This window comes from Bos mutus, chromosome 11, assembly GCF_027580195.1.
Source record: "Bos mutus isolate GX-2022 chromosome 11, NWIPB_WYAK_1.1, whole genome shotgun sequence".
NCBI classification, from domain to species: Eukaryota; Metazoa; Chordata; class Mammalia; order Artiodactyla; family Bovidae; genus Bos; species Bos mutus.
The window spans coordinates 99,305,277-99,324,305 of record NC_091627.1 but is presented as its reverse complement, the minus strand read 5'-3'; the positions used below and the strand labels follow the sequence as shown (position 1 = coordinate 99,324,305).

Genomic DNA, 19,029 nt, shown 5'->3' with positions numbered 1-19,029 from the left:
GCAACATATTGAAATTTTGTAACAAATTTCTTAAAAATTTAAGAACTGGATTAAAAAAAGCATGAAGACATGGATATAAAATAGCTGAAAATACATGATTGGTATTTTGCCTCATTTATATCCATAGAAATGCAAGTTAATAAGCCATGAAGTAAAAGCCACAGAGAGGTAATAAGTCATGAGTGGTAAAAGCCACTATTTTACTAATTTAAATACCCAATCAGATTTAAAGAAGGGGAGAACTCAATGCTAATGTGGGTGTAGTAGAGGAATATTGTTTTGTGCTGGTGTGTTAGCCGCTCAGTCATGCCCGACTCATTTGTAACCCCGTGGACTGTAGCCCACCAGGCTCATCTGTTTTTCCGGGCAAGAATACTGGAGTGGGTTGCCGTTCCCTTCTCCAGGGGATCTTCCTGACCATGGGATCAAATCTAGGTCTCCTGCATTGCAGGCAGATTCTTTATCACTGAACCACCAGGGAGGCCCAGGTCTTGTGCTGGTGAGGGGCATGAATTATTACATTTTGGGTACAGTTTGGTGGTATGCATTTATCATGTTTAGAATATATTCTTTGACTCATAGATATACTGCCATGTAGTATGCTATGCTAAGTCACTTCAGGCACATCCGACTCCGTGTGACCCCATAGATGGCAGCCCACCAGGCTCCCCCGTCCCTGGGATTCTCCAGGCAAGAACACTGGAGTGGGTTGCCATTTCCTTCTCCAATGCATGAAAGTGAAAAGTGAAAGTGAGGTCGCTCAATTGTGTCCAACTCCTAGCAACTCCATGGACTGCAGCCTACCAGGCTCCTCCATCCATGGGATTTTCCAGGCAAGAGTACTGGAGTGGGGTGCCATTGCCTTCTCCGGCCATATAGTAGCACCAAGAAAAAAATAAGAAATACTGAAAAATATTTGGTTGGCCAAAAAGTTCCTTCTAGGTTTTCATACACTGTTACAGGAAAACCTGAATGAACTTTTTGGCCAACTGGTAATAATAGCTCAGTGATATTTATCACTCACCAGACACTTCGCAGCAGTAGCTCATGTAACCTTCACAACATTTCTGGGAGGTAGTATTGTTATTCCCTTTTATGGGTAAAGTGATTGAGGAACAGAGATGGTAAGTGACCAGCCCAATGTTATTCAGCTGCTAAAGAGTAGAATGAGTTATCTATTTTATGCATACTATCAATAGTGTATATGGATCAATCCCAATCTCCTGATTCATCCCACGTGCTCCTTTTTCCCATTTGTATCCATGTGTTCTCCACATCTTTCTCTTTCTGCTTTGTAAATAAGATCATCTGTACCAGTTTTTTTCAGGATCCACATATAAGGATTCATATATGACATTTGTTTTTCTCTTTCTGACTGACTTCGCTCTGTACAACTGTCTGTATAAAAATAGATAACTAATGAGAACCTGCTCTAGACCACAGGGAACTCTACTCTGCTCTGTCATGACCTAAATGGGAAGGAAATTAAAAAACCAAACAGGGGATATATGTATACATATAGCTGCTTTCCTTTGCTGTACAGTGGAAACTGACACATTGTAAAGCAGCTATGTGTGTGTGCCGTCGCTTCAGTCAGGTCCCACTCTCTGTGACCCTATGGACTGTAGCCTGCCAGGCTCTTCAGTCCACGGAATTTTCCAGGCTAGAATACCGGAGTGGGTTGCCATTTCTTACTCCAGGGGAAGGAACTATACTCCAATAAAAATTATTTGTTTTAAAAGGGTAGAATGAGGATTCAAATCCAGCCAGTCTGGTACCAGAGGCTGTACCCCAAAAACTGATCTATGCTGCCATAGATCACTTTATAGTAAAATAATAAAGTCATTTTATAGTAAAATATATCTTGTAAATTATAAAATATCCATAAGAAGGAATATCATGTGGTAGTTAAATTCATAACAAAGAGTATTTTTTGACACAGGAAAAGGATATTTCCTTAAGTAGTAACTACAGGATATGAGATGATTTTAAATCTTTATTTGAAAATATACAGAAAGAAGTATGAACCAATGCTAAAGTATGATGCACATTGAAATTATCTTCTTCTTTTCAATCTTTATTTTATAAATGTTCCATAATTGGAATATATTACTTTAGAAATCAGAAAAAATTTTTTCAAAGAAAGAAATAAAAAGAAAAATTTAAGAATTATGAAAAGGCAAAAAAAAAACCATGGTATCAACATCAAACATAACACTAAAAATACTCACCAAACTTCTTCCATGTAAGAAATGCAATACTTATATCCTCCTAAATATATCTTATTGATAAGTAGCAGGATGTCTATGACATTTATCAGAATAGCTTTTCTTTTGGAAATGACTTTCATAATTTAATATCTTAATGTTTTAAATCCATAATGAGTACATTAAAAATTTTATATATACACATACAGAGAGCAGTGCAAATACCAGCTAATCTGTATACTGGGATCTTCACATGTTGCATATTGAAACTCAGAGTTAAATCATCAGAATGCTGAATAATCTCATAATAACTTCATCTCTTAGCAGACCTTGAAAATTTTAAAAATAAAACAAAAAAAACCCCAGCAGTGTCCTTTACAAGGCTGTGTTGACCTCAACCAGAGGAAATGAAGCTTTTCATTCTACCTGAGATAAGAGGATAGTGTTAATAATAAAATTGTATCTGTGTGTGGTCGAGGGATTGATTTCAAACCATAGATGTATTCTAATTTGGTTATGATCAGTTGGTACTTTCCACTCATACTATATTCCTTTGTATTTACATTATTGAGTATTCTCTCTCAGAAATTACATCAAAGGCTTGGTGATGTTATTCCTAAGGCTTAATGTGAATGGTTTGGCAGGTTAGCCATTAAACTTCATTGAGGATTCCGGCATTAACAATATTCTAAGAGCATCTTGATGAAAGTGAAAGAGGAGAGTGAAAAAGTTGGCTTAAAACTCAACATTCAGAAAACAAAGATCATGGCATTTGGTCCCATCATTTCATGGCAAATAGTTGGGGAAACAGTGACAGACTTTATTTTTTTGGGCTCCAAAATCACTGCAGATGGTGACTGTAGCCGTGAAATTAAAAGATGCTTAATCCTTAGAAGAAAAGTTATGACCAACCAAGACAGCACATTAAAAAGCAGAGACATTACTTTGCCAGCAAAGGTCCGTCTAGTCAAGGCTATGGTTTTTCCAGTAGTCATGTATGGATGTGAGAGTTGGACTATAAAGAAAGCTGAGCGCTGAAGAATTGATGCTTTTGAACTGTGGTGTTGGAGAAGACTCTTCAGAGTCCCTTGGACTGCAAGGAGATCCAACCAGTCCATCCTAAAGGAAGTCAGTCCTGAATATTCATTGGAGGACTGATGCTGAAGCTGAAACTCCAATACTTTGGCCACCTGATGTGAAGAACTGACTCATTTGAAAAGACCCTGATGCTGGGAAAGATTGAAGGTGGAAGGAGAAGCGGGTGACAGAGGATGAGATGGTTGGATGGCATCACCGACTCCATGGACATGGGTTTGGGTGGACTCCGGGAGTTGGTGATGGACAGGGAGGCCTGGTGTGCTGTGGTTCATGGGGTCGAAAAAACAGGGCTGAGCGACTGAGTGACTAAACTGAACTGAACTGAGTGGTGATTAGTGAAAGAATTATTTGGGGTAGAGAGACTACCACACCTGTAGGAATCCTGCATAAAAATTTGCTCATTTAATCACTCAGTACTTTTTGGAGATAGGCCTTCTTATCAACACTATTTTGGTAATGAGCAAATAAGCCTTGTGACTTCTAAGTGACTTGCTCAAGGTTGCACAGCCTGTGAAGACTCAAGCAGGAATGCCAACCCAGTTTTGTATGTCCCAAACTCCAAACTCTTTCCACCGTGTTTCACTTCCTTTACAGGTATGTGTTATATAAGGAACATGGGTTTGTTTATGAGATATTCAGTCTTGATCTATGAACCCCAATGCACCCATTTTTGTATTCTCTCTCAATTTGTATTATAATTAGTCAAACAAAAGATGGGTTGGATTAGTATCAAAATTCAACACAGATTTGAATTCATTGAGTCCATTTAGCTTAGGCATCTGGATTGTATAAAACTTTGAAATTTGGGAGTTTTTCTATGGTTGTGTGAGTAAAGACACACCTCTTCCTTTTTAACAAGTATTAATGAGTGCTTACTATGTGGAAGGCATTGACTTTAGTCATACAGTGATGAGCAAGATAAATGTAGCTCCTAATTTGTGAAACAGAGAAGGCAATGGCACCCTACTCCAGTACTCTTGCCTGGAAAACCCCATGGACGGAGGAGCCTGGTAGGCTGCAGTCCATGGGGTCACTAAGAGTCAGACACGACTGATCAACTTCACTTTCACTTTTCACTTTCATGCATTGGAGAAGGAAATAGCAACCCACTCCAGTGTTCTTGCCTGGAGAATTCCCGAGACGGGAGAGCCTGGTGGGCTGCTGTCTATGGGGTCACACAGAGTCGGACACGATTGAAGTAACTTAGCAGCAGCAGCAATTTGTGAAAAATTTAGTTCTGAAAAGAAAAAGGTCAATATTTAATAATTCAACTCATATGAAGATGGTGATGAATATTTTGGTGTAGTGGGAGGGAAGCTTCAGTGCACACACACTCACACTTCCACACAGGCAGACTGTTCATTTACAGGGTAGTGGATTTTCTGGAAATTCTGTTGTCCTCACCTTTGACCTTCGAGGTCAGATTTAGTGGACCAGACCTAAAATACAGCAGGCCGTCTTAGAAATTTGCATTTTTAGGTATTCCCCCTGAATTGCCTTGAAATTTTATTAATTCTGCATGGCTGAAAGTTCTAAGGAACACTGGTGACTGTATGAAGGGATATAAACATTTGTTGAGCTAATTTTTTAGCCTGTATGCCAGAAGACTTTGAAAACCTCCTTCATGAAACAGGTATGCTTTTGTTTGAAAGTCTTGGCTGAATCTGTTTTATTCTGTTTTCCAGAGAAGCCATTTGAAGCAGAATCCTAAACATGCATTGTAGAGAAATACCCCTGACAGTTTGGGTACTTATGTTTATAAGCACCTCAGGTGAGTAATTATAATCAAGCACAAGCTTGCTTCATTGGTGTTCTAGAGGGAATATCAACGTTTTACTTATTTATGTGGAGGTGGTTCCTAAAGATGTTGAACTATTAAAAATTGTGTTTTAAAATTTTACTTTAGAAAATTACCAACCCTTTGGTATCCCTGGCATAGAAAATGAGAGATTCATAGGAATGGAATCAAGTAAAAACTCATGTGAGGTTACTGATAAAGGAAAGATTCAACCCTGTGAGTTTATGTAGAGAGCAGGAAGTGAAAACTTTTATTCTGAAATACATTTGTCTGAAATTGACTTCATGTTATTTGAAACCAAAGAGATCACAACCATCCTTGTCACTGATTTTTACAAAGTTTTTCACATGTGATTTCCGTCCCAAAGGGAGGTTATATCATGGCTCCCTGGGGTTTCCCTGGTGGCTCAACAGTAAAGAATCTGCCTGCCAAGCGAAAGACCTGGGTTTGATCCCTGGGTGGGGAAGATTCCCTGGAGGAGGGAATGGCTGCCCACTCCAGAAGTCTTGCCTGGGAAGTCCCAGGGACACTGGAGTTTGACGGGCTACGTTTCATAGGGTCACAAGAGGCAGACACGGCTGAAGCTACTTAGCAAGCACGCATATGTAGGTTATATCTCTCAAACTGGAACGTATATCAAGCTCTTACTGACCTACCATCCTTTTAGGTGCCAGTGAAAACTAACACCCTCATTCACACATGTATCACACCTTCTAAGTTGAAGTCCTGAGCTGTAAGTTAAAGGTTTTGTGACAACCACCAGAAGCAAGATTCATGTTCATTAGGTGCTGTGCTTCGAGGTCGTTTTGACAGCCATGTTTTCAAAGCATGCTTCTGCCATTGGAGCCACTTCCTCTCTACCCTGTGGTTAACAACACTGAATTAAAACCAGACAGTTGCTTTGAAAAATAAACCCTGGCTATAGAGAAAGCACGCACTTTGTATCCCCCCAGAGAACTGCTTGGTTCAATGTACAGGTTCTCATGTTCAAAATGCAGTCAAAGGGAGCTTCCAGAAGATAGGATAGGGAAAAAGTCCATTCCTGCCTACTTTGAACTATTGGAAGTGAAGAAGGAGGGGAGAGGTGACTCAGGATGACCCAAAGGATCCAATAAATCCCTAAAGCCATAATGTCTGGATTAGTTGAGAAAGAGGGAAGGAGAGAGAGATCTCAGAAAGGAGAAGTGACCCAGATTTGAGTAAGTCAATATGAATTAATCATCAGTATGAATTATATGAGTCAATTATTGATTACCCACATGATAACCTAGAGAAGTAATGGATTTACACACACATAAGCATACTTTTAACCATCCTCTCCCTTGCCCGGGGAATGGTTAGACTGGTTGAGAACAAGACCCGTGAGACTTCTGATGATTTAAAGGGGAAACTCTGAGGTTTCTAGGTTTCTTTTTTTTTCCCTATGGTGATGCCTCAAGTGGGATGTTTCAGGATAAGTGTGGCAACACTGTGACCTTGGTGACTGTCGTGTGTAACATTTTCTTTTAAGAGACTACATGCATTTAGTTGTCTTCCAGCTTCTGTAGGTTAAGTTCCAGTATCTTCCTGTTTGGGAGACGCTGTTGGAAATTTTGTCTTCATTTACCTTCTGCAAGTGCCTTACTGTTAGAGAGATTGACCTCCCGTTTCTTAGTGTTGGAAAGGTTGACCCTAAAATAAGAACCCACAGAAATGAGACATCGAGTTTTCTCAGGACGTTCTTACCAATCCAGCTTCTTCATCTGAAGAAAACTTACGTTTGTCATTCTGGCTTTTTTTTTCCCCTTTTACCTTGCTAATCTTTAGAAGAAACTTGTACCTCACGTCTTCACATTACCGCAGTCGAAGGGGAACCTTTCTATCTGAAATATTGCTCATCTTCACCCGAGCATGGGAAAAAAACAACCACCATAAAATGGTACAAAAATGAATCACATGGACCTGTTGACCTGAGCTTGCGCAGTTCACCCAGAATTCTTTTGCGTGATTATGTTTTGGAGTTCTGGCCGGTGGAGTTGAGTGACAGTGGATCTTACTCCTTCCAAATGGGGTGAGTACACTTTTCATTGCGGAAGTATATTTCACAGAACTCTTGGACTTGGTTTGGCAAATCAAATAAATAATAATTGGAGAAGTCTGATTATCCATATGTTTTCTTCTTCCTCTTCTTCCTACAATGTGAAGTAATATGTCATTGTTGAAAAACTGAATTAAATACTGCCCTGTGTTTATTTTCTTAGTAATGTTAATGAAAGGGGATTGCCTCAGTGTGACTTACTTTTAGGTGACCCTTGCCAAAGATAAGTGAGGCTTCAATGAAATTCATTTTTTAATGCAGCTGCTCCTGTTGCCCAAAGTCACCAGTCAAAAGAATCAAGTGGTGCAGGCTTCATGATGTTTCTAAGCATGAAGTGAAGCAGAACAGATTCCGGGGTGATGACCTCAGACTGGGGAGATGGGCTGGAATTGGTGTAGATACTCTCTAGTCCTGGTGGCCATAATTCTTTGGTGGCTCGGTGGTAAAGGATCCGTTTGCCAGTGCAGGAGACACAAGAGACACAGATTTGATCCCTGGGTTGGGAAGATCCCCTGGAGAAGGGTATGACAACCCACTCTAGTATTCTTGCCTGGGAAGCACCATGGACAGAAGAGCTTGGTGGGCTACAGTCCCTGGGGTTGCAAAGAGTCAGGTGTGACTGAGTGACAAACACACACACCCTAGTCCAGTTTTCAGGAGTTGATTGAGAGCCACGTGGCAGTGCTGGTGAAAGATGTGTGTGTCAGACAATCACAAACCTACCTCCCAGGGCAGTGAGAGTGGAGCATCCAATGGACTTGGCACAGCCTTCTCAGGACTAAGCCTAGATAGAGTCTTCCAGGATACCTGTAGTCAAGAATCCTGAATTCTATGAAATGACGGCCACTCACTGAACGTGTCAGTGATTATTACTGAACTTAGTTCTCTTTATACTTTATTTGGTGAGATGGGGAAGGAGTAACTGGGACAAGAAATAGTCTATGTGATGAACCGTTAGTGAGAACATGGATGATGTAGTGTTAATCTGGTACCTCTGTGATGTTGTGTATGTACTTATGTATACATGATATATGTGTATGTACTTATGTATATACATAATATATATACACGTATATATACATGATATATGTATGGTTTTCTTTTAAATTAATTAATTTTTGTTTTTGGTTGCACTGGGTCTGCACTTCCTCTAGTTGCAGTGAGCAGGCTTCTCATTGCATTGGCTTCTCTTGTTGCAGAGAATGGGCTCTAGGGCATGAGAGCTTCAGTAGTTGTGGCATGTGGGGCTTAGGTACCCCATAGCATGTGGAATCTTCCCAGACTAGGGGTTGAACCCATGTCCCCTGCATTGCAATGTGAATTTGTAACTACTTGGCCATGAGGGAAGTTCCATGTGTGGATTTTTATAGAGATTTGAGACTGACCTGTAGAAAATAGCTCAGCGCCAGGTGCATGGTGATGGAGCACTGCTGCACACAGTAGATTCTTTCACGAGCACCTCTGGAGTGAGTCCTGATTTATCATCAGAGCCCTTGAGAGCAGAGTGAGACATCGCAGTGAAACCTTAATTGCACTCCTGTGGTTTTGCAGAGTGAGGTCACTGGGGTTTGTTACATATAGGAACTCCCAGGAGTCGGGAAGAAATTCAGAATCTCTTATTAACCTGTGAATGTTATGTGACCTTTTAACAGGGTTGATTCCAGAAGTGGGTTTACAGCTGGGTCTTTCCACACTAAGGTAGACTATATAACTCACAGTTGGGGTAGAAGAACAGGACTTGGGCATCCATGAATGAGTCTCATTTTACAAAAATAAGGAAACATTTTTTCATTGGATTGGTTACTGAAAAGTGGTATTTGAAAAGTCTTTGTCCTAATGATAAAATATCTCTAACCTTTATTTTCTAGAAATGATACTCATGACTGGAAATTAAATGTCATCCCAAGAAGCCCACACAGCTGTTTTACTGAGAAACTGGTAATGAGTAAAGCTGTGGAAGTTAAGAAATCTTTGCAGATACCCTGTGAACACAATTATTATCAACAACTGGCCAATAGAACAGTATTATATAAGGTAGTGCCTTTAAAATATTTTAACTGAAGACAGTAGAAAAGACAAAATTCCAAAAGGAGGGTCTGATGGCTGTGCAGCATTCTGGTCTCATAATGTGTAACATACAAGCTGTGGGTCTGCACAGCTCAGCTGACTTGTCTGAGCTCCTACATCCACGTAGGATGCTCCAGGTTAGGTGTTCAGTACACACGTTGAATCCATATTGGCAGTCAGATTCTTAACCCTGGATCACCAATGAAGCCCTCTTTATGCCTTTCTAATCAGTCCACTGTCTTCTGATGAGGGACTTCAGCGGGCTGGGTGGTGTGCGAGGAACATGATTCTCTGAGTAATTCTGCTCCCCACTCCACTACCACCCCTAGGATGGGTAGTCCTGAATACATGGAATTAGGCTAAAAGCATTAAGAAATAGTTGTGTGGAAAGTTTTGACCCAAACAGGGATATTTTTGTGGTAGTGGTTTTTTTTTTTTTTTTCCCTCTCTCTCTCTCCTCTTCCTCCATTTCCTCCCTCTCTTTGTGTATATAAGAGAGAGATGAAAAGCAAATGATGAAAGCATTTACAATATCCCCATACTCTATTTCCCAGAGAATATTAATAATGCTATAATACCAGAAATAGGATTATATTTCTTTCTTTTTCTTTTTTTATTGTTCACATATACCCTTTATTCATCTTATCCTTGTTAACAATATACATACATAACCATATAATACAACAGTCATGAGCAGGAAATTAGCACTGATACAATATGCTTTTGACCTGTGGTGTTGGAGAAGACTCTTGAGAGTCCCTTGGACTTCAAGGATATACAACCAGTCCATCCTAAAGGAGATCAGGCCTGGGTGTTCATTGGAAGGACTGATGTTGAAGCTGAAACTCTAGTAGTTTGGCCACCTGATGCGAAGAGCTAACTCATTTGAAAAGACCCTGATGCTGAGAAAGATTGAGGGTGGGAGGAAAAGGGGACAACAGAGGATGAGATGGTTGGATGGCATCACCAACTCAATGGATGTGGGTTTAGGTAGACTCCGGGAGTTGGTGATGGACAGGGAGGCCTGGTGTGCTGGTTCATGGGGTTGCAAAGAGTCGGACATGACTGAGCAACTGAACTGAACTGAACTGAACAATATTATTAACTAAACTACAGACCTCATTCTAATTCCACTAGTTTATCTTTTTTGTTTCAGGGTCCAATTCACTAATGGGAGTATATTTCATTGTTCCAGTAGAGGCAGTACCAAATCACTGAGACATTTGTTCAGAAATTGCTAGTTTTCATTCTCTTTCCCTCTTTCTCTAAAGATCTTTAACTTAACATTTTAAATTCTTGTCATAGGATACCATTTTTACTCAAGGTATTTTAACTTGCTTTTTCTAAAACAGAACTGTGAAAAGATGGAGAACAATCAAAACCCATTTTTAAAGAATGCAGAGTTTAAAGATCAGGGATATTATACCTGTGTGTTTTTCCTACATCATAATGGAAAGCTATTCAACGTCACCAAAACCTTCAATATTACAATAGTTGGAGGTAAGATAAATTTTAGAATCAGGAAGAAACAAATATGTCTTAGTAAAATGGACTATTTTCTTTCTTCTAAAGTCATACAGGAAGGCAGAGGCAACTTAGTTGGACTTGTGACCACATCACTAATTCACATATAAGGGTCAAAATCATTTTGGCATCATCTTCCACTCTGGATAATTTTGCAGGGATGGAGTGAGGGTGGGTAATGAAAGTTGTTATAAGTGAACCTCTGATGTTCTTCCATTTGCTATTTCAGTACATTGTGGAATCTTTTCTTAAGCATCTGCTTTTACTCAATATTGCTTATTGAGCATCTATATTCAATAAACTGAGTATTAGGAGGTAAGAAAAGCAGGGAAATATGAAATTAAGTGAATAATGCACTGTTTTCAGGAATTTGATTATATATAGTCATGAGAGGTTAAAGCCAAATCTGAACTCTGGACCCTGACACTAAATTAAATCTTGGAGACAGAATTTTAGGTGAAGTAGAAAGAAATAGCTTTATTACTTTGCCAGGCAAAGGGGGCCACAGTGGGCTAATGCCCTCAGGATTGTGTGTCTCCACCTGGAAGGGGTAGTGAGGAGTCAGAGTCATGATTCAAAGAGGGCATGGTCAGCTTGAGGACATTCTTCTGATTGGTTGGTGGGGAGGTAAGTGAGCATCAGCATGATCAACCTGGTTGTAACCAGTCTGGGGCCTACATTCTTGTGGGCAGCACACCATTCATTGTCAACCTAAAAAATATTCACAACCTCAAAGTTGAGAGTTGTGAAGCCCAGAAGGCAGCATCTCAAGTAACCCTGAGAGCACTGCTCCAAGGAGGTGAACGGGGAGCCGGGTTAGAAGTTTTGCAACAAAGGGTAGGTAATCTGAACCTCAAGAGCATCGTTAATTAAAGAAAACTAGGTATCACAAGTTAAGGAATTTAGTGCTTTTCTGTGTATGGGAAGATATAAGAACCGTGGCTCCTTGAAGTCATTCCTTTGCTATGCACCTTTGCTTCCGTGATGGCTCAGCTGGTAAAGAATCTGCAATGCAGGAGACCTGGGTTTGATCCCTGGGTTGGGAAGATCCCTTGGAGAAGGGAAAGGCTACCCCCTCCAGTATTCTGGCCTGGAGAATTCAATGGACTGCATAGTCCATGGGGTTGCAAAGAGTGGGACACAACTGAGCAACTTTCACTTCACTTCACTTCAGCCATCTGGGGCCAGTATCCTGTGTTTTCACATCTGGCGTTTCCTAAGGGCTCACCCTGGGGAGTGGCTGTAGCCTGATGACTGTGAGATGGCAGGTATGCTACTTCCCGAGTTCCCTCAGGGCTCAGAAGCTCACATTAGTGCTGTGCTCATTTGCTTAGTTGTGTCTGACTCTGTGCAACCCCATGGACTGTAGCCTACCAGGCTCTTCAGTCCATGGGATCTCCCAGGCAAGAATATGGGAGTGGGTTGCTGTTTCCTAATTCAGGGGTTCTTCTCAACCCAGGGATTGAACCTGGAGTGGGTTGCCATTTCCTCCTTCAGGAAATCTTCTTGATCTAGGAATTGAATCTGTGTCTTTTGCAACTCCTGCATTAGCCCATGGATTCTTTACCACTAACACCATCTGGGAAACCCTAACTCACATTGGAGGGCTGCAATCTCTGATGAGGATGGGATGGTTGGATAGCATGACAGACTCAATGGTCATGAGTTTGAGCAAACTCCAGGAGATAGTGAAGGACAGGGAAGCCTGATGCACTGCAATCCATGGGGTTGCAAAGAGTTAGGAGATAGTGAAGGACAGGGAAGCCTGATGCGCTGCAGTCCGTGGGGTTGCAAAGAGTTGGACCTGGCTGAGCAACGGAACAACAACTGATGACTGTGACATCCTTTGTTAACTGATATGGCAGAAAGTATTCTATTTATCACTGCTAAGTTCTCCCACCTGGCGGGGGTTTCAGTGTTTGCAAAACAGCTCAAAGATACTGTTCTATGTACCCCTTGAGGGGGAACCAGGATGCTGCCCCAAGGCTGCACTATTCTTTCTTGACTGTTCCTCCCTTGTCGCTGCATCCTGGAAACTCAGGGAAGGTCCTGGAGGCTGAATGAAGCCAATTTCCTGTATTCAATAAATGGGGGACACAGAAAGGCTTTTGTGCCCAGGAGCCCCCCTGGATACTGCTCTGTATCAAGATGATAAGCCACATAGAAGCCCCATGGAATATGAAATTAGAGTCATCTGTGAGTTTCTAAGGGTTCAGAAAGAGTCCAGAGGTAGAAGACATGCTGGAGGCTGTTTGAGCTGGTTCCTAGAGGCAGAGCATGAAGGACAGATAGGAGGACATGCTAGGGAGAGTCCACTCAGGCGAGAGCATGTAAGGAGCACAGGTGTGGCTGTGGAAGAAGCTTTTCATTTGGGGATGATGCCTTTTATTTTGGTTTACCATGAACCCAGACCCTATGTAATGGAAACACTGAAGCCTGGACTTGTAGGGTATTGGAGACCTTGCTTGCTTGCTTGGAAAGTCTCTTCAGTCATGTCTAACTCTTCGCGATCACATGGACTGTAACCTTCCAGGCTCCTCTGTCCATGGGGACTCTCCAGGCAAGAATATTGGAGTGGATAGCCATTTCCTTCTCCAAGGGATCTTCCCAACCCAGGGATCTAACCCAGGTCTCATGCATTGCAGGCAGGTTCTTTACCATCTAAGCCACCAGAGCACCAGAGCTGGAGACATTAGAAGTAATTATTTAATTAAATCCCACGCAGTGAAGATATCCTTCATATGGCTCAGCCAATAATAGATCATTCAGTCTCTTCTTGGGAACTGCCTTGGAAATGACCAAATCACTCAGCAGCTGGGTCCAGATTTTAATGCTTAATTGTCAATGAGTCTTTTTTTTTTTTCCATTGAGTCCAGTTATGCCTTCACAATGAACTGTGGAAAATTCTTAAAGAAATTGGAATACCAGACCTCCTGACCTGCCTCCTGAGAAATCTGTATGCAGGTTAAGAAACAACAGTTAGAACTGGACATGGAACAACACACTGGTTCCAAATCGGGAAAGGAGTGTGTCAAGGCTGTATATTGTCACCCTGCTTATTTAACTTATATATCATGAGAAGTGCTGGGCTGGATGAAACACAAGCTGGAATCAAGATTGCTGGGAGAAATATCAGTAATCTCAGATATGCAGATGACACCACCCTTATGGCAGAAAGTAAAGAAGAACTAAAGAGCCTCTTGATGAAAGTAAAAGAGGAGAGTAAAAAAGTTGGCTTAAAACTCAACATTCAGACAACTAAGATCATGGCATCTGGTCCCATCACTTCATGGCAAATAGATAGGGAAACAATGGAAACAGTGAGAGACTTTATTTTCTTGGGCTCCAAAAATCACTGCAGATTATGAGTGCAGCCATGAAATTAAAAGACACTTACTCCTTGGAAGGAAAGTTATGACAAACCTAGGGAGCATATTAAAAAGCAGACATTACTTTGTCAGGAAGGTCCATCTAGTCAAAGCTATGGTTTTTCCAGTAGTCACGTGTGCATGTAAGAGTTGGACTCTAAAGAAAGCTGAGCACGGAAGAATTGATGCTTTTGAACTGTAGTGTTGGAGAAGACTCTTGACAGTCCCTTGGACAGCTAGGAGATCCAACCAGTCCATCCTAAAGGAGATCAGTCCTGAATATTCATTGGAAGGACTGATGCTGAAGCTGAAACTCCAGTACTTTGGCCACCTGATGCGAAGAGCTGACTCATGTGAAAAGACCCTGATGCTGGGAAAGATTGAAGGCAGGAGGAGAAGTGGACGACAGAGGATGAGAGGGCTAGATGGCATCACCAACTCAATGGACATGAGTTTGAGTAAATTCCAGGAGTTGGTGATGGACAGGGAGGCTGGGCATGCTGCAGTCCATGGGGTCGCGAAGAGTCAGATGCGACTGAGTGGCTGAACTGAACTGATGCCTTCCTGTAGTTTCCACTCGTGTCTGTGGTTGCCTTCAGTAACTCCTCAAATTAAATCTGGTCCCTTCTGCAAATGACAGCTCCTTCAAGTGTCTGAAGACAGGTGGCTTATCCACCCTTCTTGTTCTTTCCCAGGAAGCTGTAAACTCCTAGGTTGACTCATCCAACAAAGTCATGGGCTCACAGTTTCTAGAGCTCATTTACTTTAGCAGCGTCTTCCCTCTTCTCTCCAACTGTCCACTTATATAGCTGTATTCCACACATGCATTGTGAATGTACAAATTACCACAAACTTCCTGTCTTCAAACAATATAAATTTATTGTACAGTTTTAGAGGTCAAAAGTCTAAAATGGTTTCCCTGGGCTAAATTCCGGGTTTCGGTAGGATTGTGTTCATTCTAGAGGCTCTGCAGGAGAATCAATACCTTGCCTTCTCCGGCTTCTAGAGGCGCCTGCATCCTTGGCACATGCCACTTCACAGTGCCTTGCACCCAGTAAATCTATTTTGAGGCATTGAGGGCAGAGAGAAGGGAGAACATAAAGACAATTCCCAGTGAGTCTGCATCTTCTAAGTCTGGAGGTTTCATTGACTTCCTGCACCTTCTGGCTTTTAGCTGTGCTGGGCAGAAGTCATAGGTGGAATTGAGGGGAGACCAAGTTCAGTAAGCTCTCTCCAGCTAGGTGAGCTTTGAGTTGATGGAAAGTGAAAGGGCAACCAGTATTCCCTGCCTCCCTTATCTAATGAAAATACAATTAAGTAATAAATGTAAAGTGATGATTGTTAGAATCTTTGTTCCCTGGAATAATAAGTATATTACAACAGATGTTGTAATACATCTGTCTTAGCAAAGCTCCCTGCAACACTAATGCATTTTTGTTTTCTTTATTCACTTTCAGACCACAGTAATATAATTCCAGCTCTTCTTGGACCAAAGATCGAAGAAGTTAAAGTGGAACTAGGTATATTTGACATACATATATTTTGGGTTTATGAACAGGGGGCATAATTGAGTCTTTCAAGGCTGATTCTGGTTTTTTATTGATCAACGTTGTATTCGTAACACATGCCATGTTTACTGAAGAATATTGCAGAAGCAGGAAAACCTTGTCATTGTTTGAATGTTGCCCCTTTTAGTGATAGTTAAAATTAGCAATGTGTTCAAAAGATTATGGAAGTGCCGATGGTTTGCAGACCTGTGGTTTTAATCACTTTCTATGTGGCTTTTCTCTAACAGTAACTTGTTTAGTCACTAAGTCATGTCCGACTCTTTGCGACCCCCTGAACTGTAGGCCTCTAGGCTCCTCTGTCCATGGGATTTTCCAGGCCAGAATACTAGAGTGGGTTGCCATTTCCTTCTCCAAATAGTAACTGTGGTCATTTTTAAATATGAAAACTCAGTGAGAATTCTCTGGAGAAATTATTCAAACTTACTGTATGGTTTGAATATTTGATTAAGGGATTCAAATATTAAGGGATTGATTTGATTTGAATCAGTGGACTGACTTGACTGGTGTTTTTGCTATTCAGTTGCTGAATTGTATTGGGTTTAGTGACCCTGTGGACTGTAGCCCGCCAGGCGCCTCTGTCCATGTACTTCTCCAGGCAAGAAACCTAGTGTGGGTAGCCATTCCCTCACCAGGGGATCTTCTGGCCCAGGGATTGAACTTGTATCTCCTGCATTGGCAGGTGGATTCTTTACCCCTAAGCCACCAGGGAAGCCCCAGTTCACCCTGGAAGAACTTTATTCCTCACTGTACTTTCTGTCCAACTGTTTCTCTTAGTTTTCCCTTCACTCTGACATCTTTAATTTTTAGCTAATTTAATTTCTTGTCTTTTATCCATTTTGTTTTTCTAGACATTACAGTGGGTGTTTTGGCCTGACACTACTTATTAGACTGTTGGTTGAAAAGAAAGTCCACTGGCCTTCCTAAGTTTTAATAATTGATTTCAACATAAATATTTGAATAGAGGCCAATTCATAGTTTGGTGATGACTTGTAATCACAACCTAATTTCTCTGCTTTGTAAGTTTTTCTTTTTATTAATGAAAACAGGCATATTTTTCTTAGATGCAGCACTATATTAGCATTGTATGTTACATTAATATACATTGGCTTTATTAATTTTAGCCTTTGGGAAACTTGAGTTTCTAAAATCAGAACGTTGGTTGTCAACTTTTACCTAGGAAAAGATATACAGCTCAACTGCTCTGCTCTGCTGAATGAAAAGGATATAATTTACTGGAACACCTGGAGAAAAAATGGAAAGGATCCTAATGTACATGAAGGGGAAGTGACGAGAATTAGGTATGGATATGTGATATATTGTTGTTGTTCAGCTACTAAGTCGTGTCTGAGTGTTTTGCAACCCCATGGGCTGTAGCCCGCCAGACTCCTCTGTCCATGGGATTTGCCAGGCAAGAATACTGGAGTGGGGTGCCATTTCCTAATTTAGGAGACCTTCCCAGACCAAGAATCAAACCCACATCTCCTGCATTGGCAGGTGGGATCTTTACCACTGAGCCACCAGGGAAGCCCCTGGATCATATATATATATGAGATCAAAACACCAGACTCCTGAAAGACTGATAGGATGCTTGGGATGAATTTAACTTATAATTATAACTTATATATTTTATAATTATAATTCTCATATCTAAGCTGATGAATGATGCAGAAATTTATTGCTGAGGTCTAAGTTAGAAAGAGAAGGTCAGGACTTCCCTGGCAGTCCAGGGGTCAAGTCTGCATGCTTCCAATGCAGGGGGTGTGAGTTCATTCCCTGATCAGGGAGCTAAGATCCTGCATGCCATGTGGTGTAGTCAAAAAAGAAAAAGAAGGTCAGTGAGGCTTATTAGCACTGCCTTACGGAATTAGCTTTTGGTGAGTCAGGATCTGATGGGGGTGAAGACTTTACCTCCACCATCTTATGGAAGAGTGATTAACTAGGCCACTGTCGTATGAGCTTTGAACATTGTGTTAAATGCTTTGATTTTACGAATGTGCCAGAGAAAAGGCCACATCAGGAGACTGGGGCATGTACAAGTCACTCTGGGCCCCTTGAGCGCACTCTGGACCCTTATTGCATGCCTGGCTGTGTTGCCTACGTGTCACCGTGGGGCCAGCTGGGTGTCCGTAGGTGACGCAGTGCGTCATCAGCACCTGTCTCTGAGAATCCTGGAACACCCCCAGCTGCCCGCAGGCCATCTATTAATACCACTTCCTCTCCAGATCTGCCCCTGTACTTCCCCCTGCACACTTTGTTCTCTTGTTGGAAATTATGGAAACGAGGAGAACTGAAAATCGTGAAGATGCAGCACTGTTTATAATACCAGGACATGGAAGCAACCTAGATGCCCATCAGCAGACGAATGGATAAGAAAGCTGTGGCACATATACACAATGGAGTATTACTCAGCCATTAAAAAGAATACATTTGAATCAGTTCTAATGAGGTGGATGAAACTGGAACCTATTATACAGAGTGAAGTAAGCCAGAAAGAAAAACACCAGTACAGTATACTAATGCACATATATGGAATTTAGAAAGATGGTAATGATAACCCTGTATGCGAGACAGCAAAAGAGGCACAGATGTATAGAACAGTCTTTTGGACTCTGTGGGAGAGGGAGAGGGTGGGATGGTTTGGGAGGATGGCATTGAAACATGTATAATATCATATAAGAAACGAATCACCAGTCCAGGTTCAATGCAGGATACAGGATGCTTGGGCCTGGTGCACTGGGATGACCCAGAGGGATGGGATGGGGAGTGAGGTGGGAGGGGGGTTCAGGATGGGGAACACGTGTACACCCGTGGCAGATTCTTGTTGATATATGGCAAAACCAATACAATATTGTAAAGTAATTAGCCTCCAATTAAAATAAATAAATTTAAATTAAAAAAAAAAAACGAAGGAAAAAAAATCGCGACGATGGAGAGAGCCATTTGAAGACAGTTTTGTGAGTGTGAGGGGATATCTTCACTGGCCATGAGCTACGCTGACATAGACACTGCCTCCTGCTCTTTAGGGATAGTTCAGAGCTTCTTTGTATAACATTCCTTATAGTGATTATCTTTTTTTTTTTTTTTAGGGTGGTCCAACTAATCAATTATATTTGCTTTTTAAAAATTTTTATTGGAGTGTAGTTGCTTTACACTGTTGTGTTGGTTTCTACTGTACAACAAGCTGAATCAGCGATATATATGTACATATATATATGATTCTCTTTCTTAAGGGTGAGAATTATGGATTTTTCTCAGGTCCAGGAGGGTTTCCAAAGATTGTCAGGTGTAAATGATGACTCAAGAAAACACTGATTTAAAGGAC

General features: G+C 41.3%; 1 protein-coding gene across 4 annotated transcripts in view; it reads left to right on the top strand.

Moving 5' to 3' along the window:
• The window catches only part of IL18R1 (interleukin 18 receptor 1), a 37,334-nt gene that overhangs the window by 2,721 nt on the left and 15,584 nt on the right, over window positions 1-19,029 (top strand). For 2 of the 4 annotated variants that reach the window (XM_070379878.1, XM_070379875.1), the window contains exons 2-7: window positions 4,991-5,076; window positions 6,910-7,153; window positions 9,049-9,214; window positions 10,600-10,747; window positions 15,597-15,659; window positions 16,885-17,005. In XM_070379878.1, coding sequence (XP_070235979.1) covers window positions 5,019-5,076; window positions 6,910-7,153; window positions 9,049-9,214; window positions 10,600-10,747; window positions 15,597-15,659; window positions 16,885-17,005 — 800 coding nt within the window. In that variant the 5' untranslated portion in view covers window positions 4,991-5,018. Of the gene's footprint in view, window positions 1-2,851; window positions 3,900-4,990; window positions 5,077-6,909; window positions 7,154-9,048; window positions 9,215-10,599; window positions 10,748-15,596; window positions 15,660-16,884; window positions 17,006-19,029 lie in introns of all 4 variants that reach the window. The other 2 variants (XM_070379876.1, XM_070379877.1) reach the window with 2 other exon arrangements.